Genomic DNA, 12628 nt, shown 5'->3' on the forward strand with positions numbered 1-12628 from the left:
CACCCCAGCTGCTCTGCCTCAGGCGTCCCCAAGTCAGACATTGCTGATACTGATCAGCAGCTGACTCCAGGAAGCCCGAAGCAGAGCTGCTCTGCCCCGGGCTTCCTGGAGTCAGCTCTTGGTCAATTTCAGCAGCGGCTGACTTGGGGATGCCTGGGGCAGAGCAGCTGGGGTGCTGCCGGGTTGATCCAGTAGCGCCGAGGAGCAGCGGTGAGGGACCATCCCAGCAGCACCCCAGCTGCTCTGCCCCAAGCATCCCCAAGTCAGCCGCTGCTGAAATTGACCAAGAGCTGACTCCAGGAAGCCTGAGGCAGAGCAGCTCTGCCCCGGGCTTCCCAGAATCAGCCACTGGTCCATTTCAGCAGCGGCTGAATCGGGGACGCCTGGGGTGCTGCCGGGTTGGTCCCGCAGCCCCCAGGGGCAGCGCTAGGGGATCTACCCTGCAGTGCCCCAGCTGCTCTGCCTCCGGCTTCCCCGATTCAGCCGCTGGTCAGTTTTAGCAGCGGCTGAATAGGGGAAGCTGGAGGCAGAGCAGCTCCAATGGTCCGGCTGCAGAGCACTTCCGGGTTCCTGATGGTGCCGGACCATCAGGAGTGCCGGACCGTCAGATGCCAGACCAATGGAGTTTTACTGTATTTAGTTAGCTCCTTGCAGGGTACGTTGCCTAGTACAATGGGGCCTTTGAATGCTGCTGTCATACAAATAACACTTTTCTGAGCATAACTGTTTTAATAAAGATTTGGGAGTGAAATAGTTTTCCAATATGTTGGTGATACAGGTTGGACCTCCCTGGTCTGGCACCCTAGAGACCTGACTGGTCCCGGATGAAGGATTTTGCTGGTCATTTCTGGCCCTCCTCCTGTCAGCCCCATTCCCTGCCGTGCTGCCCCACGGGCTTCCTAGCTCCCCCAGCAGCACAACTGGGTCACATGCCAGGCTTCCTGCCCCCCGTGACTCTTCTCCCACCCAGCTGGGCCCCACGCTGGCCTTTCCAGCTTCCCACCCCCCATAGCCAAGGTGAGCTGGACAGCCCAGCTGGGTTGCACACATGCTGGGCTTCCCACCTCCCCTCCCCCAGCCAGCTGGGCTGTGCACCAGAATCCTGCCTCCATCATATTCGCCAGGCTTCCGGCCCTCAAACCCCCCGCAACACCCCAGGACTCTCTGATTCTAGAATATCTGTGGTCCTGCCAGACCAGAGATGTTGCCAGACCAGAGAGTTCCAATTTATAGAGGTGAAACCTGTAATGATAATTGATTTGCCTACATGTTTGAAGTTTAATTTTGCTTCTGAGTTTATAAAAAGAGTGAGAAAAGCATCTCCCTCATAACAATGTTTCATCTTAACAAATGGTTCTTTCGCACTGTAGATTAATCTGAACAGTACCAAGGAGATTATTAGCAGGAAATCAGTTTCAGTGGCTTATGGGGAGCCTGTTCATCCCATCATGCAGTTTGATCCTTCAGATTCCAGCTACCTCTATCTCATGACATCATATCAGGTAGGACATCTGTTCTCTATACATTTGGCAAAGTGCATTCATTTGATATTTTCAGTCAGCACTCGTTTAGGAAACAGAGCAACAGAAATGTTCTTTTTAATACCAGTAATGCACATACTTGAAAAGATTCAGTGGTTGGCGCCAGTCAAGAATCATTTCAAAATTTAGATCAAACCTTTTATTTTGGGTCTACAGTAGGGATATTAAAGACTAGTCAACTATCTGATAAGCATTTGCTTATCGGGTAGTCTTTTGACTAGTCGATATCCTCTCCCCCCACTGCCTCTATGAGACAGAGGCAGCAAAGGGGGGGAGGAAGGGGTACTTCAAAGTGGCAGTGCTGCACAGCTGTATGGCGCTGCCGCTTTGAAACCCCAAGGCGGCATTTCAGAGGGACTCCCCAGCTGATCCCAGGCTCCGTTTCAAGAGGCATACTGGAGTGGTCGACAAAGGCTTCCCTTGTCAACCGCACCGCGTCTAGACCATCGCGCTGTGCCGGATCAGCTAACTGTCGGCACAGCATGGTGGCCATTTTTATTTTAATGAAGCGGGGATTATTTAAATCCCCGCTTCTTTGACTATGCCAAGTAAACTACTTCACATGGCTCCGTCAACGGAGCCATGTAGTCTAGATGCACCCCAAATGTGGGGGTATTTGGATACGAAGGTTTGCATCAACCCATTTCTGAGACAAGATCCAGCTGCAAAATATAGTTCCAGAACTGAACTTTCCACAGCATCAAAGGGATTGGATGCATGATTCATGTCAGCTCCACTTTTAGTCGAAATGACTAAAAAGTTAACCAAAATTTTTCAAACCTCAGAATGATTATTTGGAGTTTATGGCCAGGGTTTACGTTGGTTCCTGTTATCTCAACTAGTTCACCCATTTCTGTGCAAATAAAATTGAAAGCTACAGCAAAATATGCCTTACGCAAGACAAAGCTGGCAAAAATAAGTATATCTTGATTGTTAACTGAAAGTTGAATAAAATTGTACTAGAAACGATGGAAATATTTTTAAAGGGCTACTGAAGAAAAGGGTTTGCCTGTTGTAACTGGCCCTCGTGGCAGGTTTCACTGTACCTAAAAATTCACACCCTGTAACTCATAGGCCAGCACTCTCCAGCATGGTAGGCTTTCTTTTTGGAGAGGCCTGAAAATTCCACAGCAGGAAGAAACAAATGGTTTCTCTTAGCCTTCTATTAAATGAACAGCTGAGGAGGAATAGAGTTCACATTTTGCTCCAAGCCCTGGTGGTCTGTCCTGAATTACATTTTAATTTGTTGAAACAGATGCTCAACCACTAATTTTATATGTTGTATTTATATTTTCCAGCTATAATTCCCTGCAGCTCAGCCATTATCGTGTCACAGAACTCTCCCAGGGTGCCTGTCTAGCTAATATCTCATACCTTTTAGAGGCCTCACAAACACTTTGGAGCACAACAAGATACCTGCTGTGAACCTTATCCTGGGCTGACTAAAACCCCATGTGCAGTACTTCAGTTCAAATAGCATGGCTCTTTCCTTTAAATTAGGCCTGATCAATTCCTTTTGCCAGTGGAATTCACATTTTGGGAATCTTGACAAGCATGTGTGGAAGCTGTGCACAACATGTGTTTGAGAGAAACTGGACCAGGTGTCTGATTGTTTGAGATGCTGCTGAATGCCTTATGGGAACAGATGGCTCTCAGCACCTTGCATTGTCAAACTCCAAATTATCTAGTTCCTCGCAGTCCTCTTTTTCAAATGTTTTGAAATCTAGGAAAAGAAGCATACGAATGACTGCATTCTCCCCCTCCAAGTGGTTCTTACAATGGATGTTAAGGAGCGGGTATTTGACTAATAGTGTAGTTGATACAAATTGTATCGCCTACACGATTAGTCGATAAGGAGAGGCACTGTGCAGAGCTGTAGCGGGAGTAGCTCCCAGAATCAATGTGAGCCAGGACTGAGCAGTCTCAGCTCACATCAGCTTCAGGACCACTGCAGCTCTGCCTCTTAAACGTAGTAAGAGCCACCTGGCTTTTTTACTACATTTAAAAGGCAGAGCTGCAGCGGTCCTGGAGCCAGCATGATCCGGGACTGCTTGGTCCCAGCTTACGCCGGATCCAGCAGTCTCTGTTTGTGGCATCCTGGGCTGGCCGCAGGCAGAGGCTGCTCTGGAAGCAGACCCTGTCAATGGCCAGCTGGGGCCACCACAAACAGGGGCTGCTGATGGAGGCAGCAGCAGGGGGTGAGGGAGCAGGTGGCACCACGGAGACGGTGCTGGGGGGAACCAGCTTTTAAGCCACCTCCCCCCAGCACTGTCTCCTGTTCCCCCTACCCCTCCATGCTGCCTCTGATACCTAAGTTTATCGGGTAGTTGAGTCAAGTACTCGACTACTCTTCCCTCCCCCCTTGCTGCCTCTTTATCAGCCTAAGCTTATCGGGTAGTTAAGGAAGTCACCACAGATACTGCTGAATTACTTGCTATTCCAGGAATCATATGTCCCTACACATGAATGATTTTGTATTCCTAGGTAAATTCTGATCACTTCATAAATAGACAGACATTGTTCATCCCTTTCTAGAAGGGGTCTGGCAAGTATGAAATCTTGAGATTCCCATGACCCAAATAATGTGCAATGCAATAGTGCAAAAACTGGTCCCATCTAAGCCATCATAGGAGTTTATAATGTATTTTATAATGTTACTGACCTTGTCTTGCAGCTATGTCGAAGATGCTGGCTTATAAGAAACAGAGACAGATAATCTTCTGTTTGTACATAGTGCTCCCATTACTCACAGAACCATAAGTTGGAGTGATGGAAAAGTGTAACCCATGTCCCTGCCAGGACAGGATTGTTGCCCCTTATTACATTTCCTAATACATTATCTAATCTACTGTGCACATGCTTCACCACGTGAATCTCATGAATGCCTCATTAGTGTCAACAAGAAGTTTCCTTTCCATTGTTAAAAAGTGTTGTCTGAACATGTTGGGATGTCTTGGGAATGACAGTGACCTTGGACTTTGCTTGTTGCATAGATGACCCGCGTGAAAGTGGCTGCCTGTGACCAGTATGCAACATGTACGGAGTGTCTGGCTGCAGCTGATGCTTATTGTGGATGGTGCACAATGGAGACCAGGTAGAACTTCTTGTATTTTCTTTCAAGTGATTGTCTTTAGACCTCTTGCTCAGAGTTTCAGCAGATTGCTGGTTTGCTGCACAGCTATGCTTGCTTACAACCTTTGCCTGATTTTTACTATATAGAGGACAATCCTTTTAAGGATGTCTCAGCCCAGTTTCAAGCTCTGGGAGTGTACTTTTTTGCTTACACTTAATTGCATCTGCATTTTAATGCTGCAGCTAATTGTGAATGCAAAGAAGAGTGTTAGTCATCTAATCATTTGATTGAGAGCGCAAACAGCTAGTTAGAAAGCTCAGTCCCATCATTGGCAGCTGCAGTTACTTGTGGGAAAATTCAATATATATCCAGAAGCTAAGGATGTTAAGAGATGGATAATTGACTAATCGTATAGTCAACACAGTTCGTATTGACCGCACGATTAATCGATAAGGGAAGGTGCTCTGTCCCAGCTCACACTGGTCCAGGAGCTACCCCCTCGGCAGTTCTGCAGTTTAAATGCAGAAGGAGCTGGGTGTGCAGGCAGCCTGGCTCCTCCTACCTTTAAACTGCAGAGTTTCAGCGGGGTTAGGTCCCAGACCAGCATGAGCCAAGACAGAGCCAGGACCGCTGTGGCTCTGCATTTTAAATGTAGTAAAAGCTGCCCAAGTCTTACTACATTTAAATTGCAGAGCCGCAGTGGGGGTAGCTCCTGGGACCACTGTGGCACTGCCTTTTAAATATAGTAAGAGCCCAGGTGGCTGCGGGCAGGCGCTGCTTCACGACGGCAGCCCCTGTCCGCGGGGAGCCCAGCTTCTGGCAGGGAACCCCCAAGGATAAAGGCTGCTGTTAGAGCAGCCTCTGCCTACTGCAAGCTTCAGCCTGCCTTGGGCAGAGGCTGCTTTGCATTTTAATTACCTCTGATAGAGGCAGTGTGGGGGAGGCGACAGATATCACCATGGCAACAGTACTGGGGGAAACAGGTTTTTAAGCTGGCTCCACCCCAGCACCAGCTCCTGTCCCCCCGCCCCTCCTTTGCTGCCTCCGTATCAGAGGCAGCAAGGTGGGGGGAAGCAAGCAGTAGAGTACGCAACTCAACTACCCGATAAGCTTAGGCTTATTGGGTAGTCAAGTACTCAACTACTCGCTTACATCCCTACCAGAAATTAGCTGCAAAATTAGGCCCTGACTTTACAAATCAGGTCCAGGATTTTTGACCAAACACACTAGTACAGCTATATTTGTCTTGCTTTGCATTCAGTCATTGTGGGAGAATCTTTTCCCATCACACACACACATTGCCCATTGATGCCAGTAGGAGTGGTGTGTTGATAATGCGAGGACACTACCTATTAACTCTAGCAGTCACACAATTGACTGAAACACGGAAGTTGGAGAAATGAGACGAAGTGTCCAGATTTCTACAGGCCCTTTTTCATAATTATTACAACAGTTATATCAGTACTTAATGAGCATCCCACCCTAAGTTGTGCTTCTGTTTGTTTCAGGTGTTCTCTGGAGCATGAGTGTGTTAATTCCACTGAGCCAAATTTCTGGACGAGTGCAAGTGAGGGAGTGCAGCAGTGTCCTTCAATGACAGTCCTGCCATCAGAAATTAATATTGATGCTGACAACAAGGTACATCTAATATTGGTACAGGTTAATAAAGTGCTGTAAGCCTGTGGTCACCATCTGCTCTTGGTGCCCACATATGACATTACTCTAGCTAGCACAATGGTTCCAAACATTTTGGTGGGCAACAATACCAGTTTGCCAGACTTCCATTTAATATGTGCTAGCTGGTACCAGCTACTGTTCACTGCCTCCCATTGAGTGGTGAAACTGGTCATTGGAGTATCCCAAGCCCCATTGTGTCTTTCAAAGCAGTGGCAAAATTTTCAAAAGCACATTTTCAAAAGTGACATAGGCACTAAGGACCTCTAATTCTCATTAAAAATCAATAGGACTTGGACTCCAAAATGCTTTATATCACTTTGGAAAATGGGACTTAGTCTCCTAAGTTACTTAATGCTTTTGAAAATGTTATGCTTGGTTTAAAAAAAAATGGGAAAAACAATATTGAAAAAAAAATTGAGGTTGTTCCCTTTTCTGGGGTTCTAAACTAACTCATCTGTTTTTTATGAATTGCTTTATGATTATTCTAACCACATTTATATCAAATTCAACTATTTTTGAAATTTTTATTAAAATTTGTTTCAAAAACAATTTTCTGGTAACTGAAAAAAAAAGTTAAAATTTTGATAGTCTTTTTTTTTTTTTTAAAAGCTTTGGGGTTTTTTAAAAAAGGGGAATTTTCCCACAAAAAAAGCCCCTCTTTTTCATGCAAAAGATTTCGATAGGCTCCAGTCTTTTGGAATGAGCTATTGACTGGGAATCAGGCAAGAAAATGGACTAGCGCCTAGCTATTGAGATGGTTAGAGGGAACCCAGCGTACCAGTTCTCAAAACCTCAAACGTCACATTTGTTACTGCTTCTCAGTGGCTAAAAACAGCTGCATTAGAGGGTCATTGACTATGTAGTTAGTTTTCATCACAATATTGAACTGGCATCAAACTTGCATTTTAATTAAGCTCAGAAATCATTCAGAGGCTCAGTGTTTGATGCATCTCTGAACTTCCCAGGGTCTGTGTCTGGCAGAGCTGGGAGCCACAGTCCAAGCCACAAAGCCACAGAAGACTCTCATTTGGTTCTTCTGAGGCAGAGGCTTAGGGCCAGATCATCTGCTAGCATAACCCTAATGGACTGTGCCATGGAGTCACAACTGCAGAGAACTTAGCCTTTGAGATTTCATTTTAAGATAATCTACCAAAGAAAAGCCCACACCTCAAAAACTTCAGTTCCTGCAGCTCTTTTGGCAAAAAGTTTCATTACAGAAAATAAACCACAAAAAGTACATTGAAGTTCCTTCTGGAGGCCTGCAGAGCAATATTTTCTCCACAAAGCATCAATCACCCTTCAACCAGAATGGACTTTTTAATTTACACTTCCATAAATTAGAGCAACTACTTGTCACCCTTCCCTTAGGCTCCTGAAAAGGACTCCTCTCTCCCAGGTGGGGTGGAGAGAATCAGGATCACATGAACTCCTCACAGGGGCAAAAGGGTCTTCTCACTGTGTAATACAACTAGTCATTGGCCTGAAGGTTGGATACAGTCTCAAATTTCCCCAAAGTTCAAGAATCTCAGATCCAAAATCCTGGTTTGTATGCCTCTCCTCTGTTGTTTCATGGGCATAATCCCACCCTGATATTGTTTGAGGTTCCACAAGGAGTTTCTGCTGCAAAGGGAAGAGGTGTGCTCTAGGGATGTGACAGTAACAATATGTTTACCCCGTTAGCCAATTAAATAGGATTTTACATCCCTAGTGTGCTCCAAGATGAGAAGGTGAATAGAATCAGTAAGTGGTTAGGGTGGAGTGAACTAGGGGTGCATTCTACACTGCACCGTTATTCCAGAATAACTACACCTTATTCCAGAAAAACAATACTAGCATTCACACAGCAATTGCATTATTTCGAAAAAAAATAAAATAATTGAGGGGTTTTTCTGACGTTGGTAAACCTCATTCCACGAGGAATAACGTGTCTTCCAAAAAAGCTGTTTCAGAAGACGGTGTGTGTGGACACTTCCTCTGCTGCTTTATCGAAATAGCTCCTCCCTAGTGCATCTAAATTGAAATAGCGTGTCAACATTAGGGGAGCCTGCCTCTGACTAATTTTGAGGCTTCCCTGTAGTGTGGACGCGCTACTTTAAAATAAACTTGCAGTGTAGACATACCCTAGGTGGCACACTTTGGTTGGAAGGAAGCAGTTTAGAGTTATGTAGAGGGGTACCTACCTTGGCATTGTGTTTGGATGATCAGTTGAATAAAGCACATGGCTAGTTCTGAGTGTCACACTATAAACATATTCTATATATTTACTAACAGAAACAATGAAACTCTATAGTGACAAAGGAATAGCAATTTCTTGTACACATTTTTTTTAGCAGTTTATTTATATATATATATATATATATATATATATATATATAAACAAATCATCTGTCAGTGGACATGTTTGCTGAGCTGGTTAGTTTATATGCTTTAATCACTTTGTCCAACTCTGTAAATCACTTTCCATAGCAATAATTATTTTTTTGTCCACATTTAAGGTCATAATCATGCAAATAAATGGGAACATCCCGAGTCTTGGTGGAATGGCGATATCTTGTGATTATGGAAATATCTACACTGTCGCCAGAATTCTCACAGATTATAAGATTATTTATTGTGAGTTTCTTCCAAGAGAGAAATATCCCACATTCCCACCCAATCAAGGTATGTAATGGAAAATATCCTCAACACATTCCAAAATCTTTTTTATGGAATTTATTTCCTTAATTATTGTATTGATTCTGGGGTTACAGGTCAGTTTTTTGCAAATAATTACATTTATAGAAAGCATTAGACAAAAGGAAAGCAGAACAGCTTCTCTAGTATAAGAAGTGTCACATTATCCTTGCTGCTGAAATATCCTGAAATCTTTTTACCATCCTAACATGAGTTGTCAATCGATAACTAGTTCAGGTATGTAACTTATTGGGTCTTGTTTATGTTACCTGGATAAAATTTGAATTTTAAATTTTCTTTTTTTAAGTACTGAAATCTACAGGTTTAAGCTGTTTACAAATTGTTATTTTTAATCATTACTATTTTACTTTCCTTCCAAATATACATTTAAGAAAAAAAACCAAAGAAAATGTGAAGTGTAGTCTGAGATGCCATCTGCATGCTTCTCATTCCAAAAGACTGGCAGAAATTTCAAACCTGTTTGCAAACTTTGAATGCTCTAAAACTGGATGCTTAGCATGAGATACCAGGACCTGACATTCATAGATGCTGGACATCTGCAGTTCTACCCGAAGTCAGTGGGAGGTGGTCACCAACACCTTTGGAAATCGGGCCCAGGTCATTTCATGTTGGGTACCCAAACAGTGAGGCATCTAGAATCTGTAGCTAGTTTTGAAATTTTTGACCTAAACGTTCTAGACTTCAAGAGTAGATTTTCACAAGTCTTCAGGATTGGTCTAACTGCTCCACTGAAGTTAATAGGGTTTAATCATTGACTTGAGTGGGAGAAGAGTTAGGCCAACATTCTGAGCATAGTTGAAAATCCCACTGTTATCAGGCTGTTTTAAAAGATGATGTTGATGGTCTCCTCCACTATAGGAAAAATAGTAGTGATTGAACTGCTTTGTATTGTTGTTCATGGTAATGTCCAAGGCCATTTCTGGAAATGTATCTTTTAATTTATTATGCAATTCTTGGAAGAAGCTTTGATTCACATCCCAGGTGGGTTTATCATAAGATTTCAAAAAATTAAGCGATTAGAATATAGCATGAGAAATGTATTGATCAGATATTGGTAGACAAAAAAGTGATTTTTCACCATTCTTTGTTGGTTTGTTCTCTCTGAGAAAATGCATGGGATTTTAAAACATATTGACTAACCTGACTTTAAAATGCCACTTAGCATAGACAAAGACACTAATTAATTTTGTGGACTAGTCTAGAGATTTAAAGTCAGTGAGGCTAAATAAGGAGGGACACATGAATTCTGTGAGGCAACCCAGAGGAAACCCCAGAGAAAAACATTAAGCAGCTGGGATATTGTTTACTCAGAAGTTTGTCTTGCCCTCTAAGATTGAGCAAAAAATAGAAACTCTCTCGTGATCCAATATTCTTTGGCTTGCTTGTTTCAGACCATGTGATTGTTCAAACTGCAGTACAAGTCAACGGCAAAAATATTGTCCAGGCCAATTTCACCATTTATGATTGCAAAAGAACTGGAAATATTTACCCAAAGACAGCGTAAGTGATCTCACCTTCCATAAATTACAGAAACCAAAGCAGTTTTGGGGGAGGACAGAGTTTGGGGGAGATAGCAGGGTGTTGACAAACAGTAGATTTGCTCTGCTGTGTCTCACTTTAGAATCTGATGCCAATTATTTGTTCCAGGGAATGGATGTAAATTGAGCAATTGAAAATGGTGTATGTGCATCGTTTGATTGTGCTTGCTTGGGGGGCTGGGTGGGGGGAAGAGTTAACTGAGCAGGAACAGCTCTCCCTGCCAGTGGGACTGTTTGAGTCCTGGGCAGGATTTGGCACGAATGAGGATGACGATTGCCAGGGATTTATACAGGAAGGTCCTAGCAGCCTCTCAAGCCATCTGGACATTCTGATGGAGCCTGGCTTATCTTTTTTTAACATAAACAATATTTTTATTTGAAAGTTTTTTGTGTTAACCCCTAAGGTGCTGGCTAATCTCCAGTTCTTTAGTACTCCTAAAATAATCTGTCTGTGCATCTAATGTGTTGGTCTGTCTATTGCATTTTATCTAATCTCTAGTATTTATAGAGAATCCATCATAGTATCAGGGGACCTTGGAAGTGTCATACCTTGGGGACTAGACCGCTTCCAAGGGTGTCATGGAGACATCTAAAGGCTGCTATGCAAAGGAGAGGGAGGGCCTCTGGATGCAGGGAGGTGAGGACAGATCTATATTCAGGCCTTTAGATTCTCAAATAGCCCTGTCATCATGCTCTCCCCTTAAGAAACCAGCCCATCTCGTAGCTGACTTCATGACATATTCCACTGCCAGTTTCTGACCACTTCCTCAAGCTAGAAACCAGTGAGGTCTGAGGGGGAGTTGCAGTAGGAGGTGAGGCTCGGAACTGTCTTGGAGGCAGTGATATGGCCCAGCAGCATGTGGCTGTGGGCCATTGGATGAGGCAGGACTTCAGTAGTTGTGGGAGGTTCCAGAAAAGGACTAAGAAAGTGGGAGGAACCTCATTGGGGAGAGAGAGAGTTAGGAGCAGGGAGCCAGGCAGCTGTCAGGCTAGAGGGAGAAAGGATTAAAGAGAAGCCAAATATAGTTGGCTCTCACCTCTCTTCTGAAAATCTTCAGGCTGAGTATGTTTGTCTTCTGGTTCTGAGCAGGGGCGGATATAGGGCAGGGCGAACAGGGCGGCCGCCCCGGGCCCCACGCTTCAGAAAGCCCTGCGCATGTGCCGTGGCAAAGGGGGCCCCGCGGAATTATGCTGCCCGGGGCCCCGCAAAACGGTCATCTGCCCCTGGTTCTGAGTGTTACACAACGGAAGCAACCGGACAAATAATCCATGCATTTGACATGCTGAGTCCTACCCCCTACACTGTCAGGATGGATATAATGGGACTGTGATGCTGGCTTCAATCCATGGAACTCTATGCACGCTTACAGGGTATGATGATGTAACCCAATGTCCCTGTCAGTACAGGATTCCACAGCTCCTACACAAAGCCATTGAAAAAGCCACCAGAATAAGTTAGCGTCATCTGACTTCATGGGAAAATGTACAGGGATATGTAACGGCATATTTTAAAAAATGGGAGAGGAGCTCAAAGACTCACAGGCTGACTAAAAGTCAATCTGTGGTCTAGAAGCATCGTCTGTGTGAGCCAGGGTGAGCTATGAATGGAGCCAACACTTTTATCTGCTAGTGGTGAGGTCATTCTCCACACAAGGTCAACCTGAGGCAGTCAGGGAAGCAGCCTTGATGGCATTTGGGCCTTAGCATAGCCCTTACAATGAAAGGAGGGAGAGCATGATCAGAGCCTTTTCTAAACGGATTTGTTCTGGGCACCACAAAAGAAAGAATACAGTGTCTATGCGTATGTGAAGAACTAAAATCTGACACTGATGTTTGGCTCTGTGGAGGGTGCTGAAATCTGCACACCTTTTAAAAATTAATTGTGCCTACTTCTTATTTATTTCAGATGTACCAGCTGCCTCTCTACCAAATGGAAGTGTTATTGGTGCACTAAGAAATACATGTGTACCTCCAATGACTCTAATTGTGAGGACTCGATAAAGATGAATGTAAGGCACATTGGGGTTTGTTATGTCACATGATTTTATAGATTGCTGCATTGTTGTTGTTATTTTCTGCCTTTTCCTGGAGCAATTTTCCAGGTT

The 12628-nt window shown here is 44.1% G+C and overlaps 1 protein-coding gene across 1 annotated transcript in view; it reads left to right on the forward strand.

Moving 5' to 3' along the window:
- Window positions 1–12628, forward strand: part of PLXND1 (plexin D1) — a 145465-nt gene that overhangs the window by 44563 nt on the left and 88274 nt on the right. The window contains exons 3-8 of the mRNA XM_075938737.2: window positions 1371–1502; window positions 4535–4635; window positions 6123–6252; window positions 8787–8952; window positions 10377–10485; window positions 12430–12532. Of these exons, the coding sequence (XP_075794852.2) occupies window positions 1371–1502; window positions 4535–4635; window positions 6123–6252; window positions 8787–8952; window positions 10377–10485; window positions 12430–12532 (741 nt within the window). The remainder of the gene's footprint in view (window positions 1–1370; window positions 1503–4534; window positions 4636–6122; window positions 6253–8786; window positions 8953–10376; window positions 10486–12429; window positions 12533–12628) is intronic.

This window comes from Pelodiscus sinensis, chromosome 11 (assembly GCF_052426305.1).
Source record: "Pelodiscus sinensis isolate ZL-2025 chromosome 11, ASM5242630v1, whole genome shotgun sequence".
Lineage (NCBI taxonomy): Eukaryota > Metazoa > Chordata > Testudines > Trionychidae > Pelodiscus > Pelodiscus sinensis.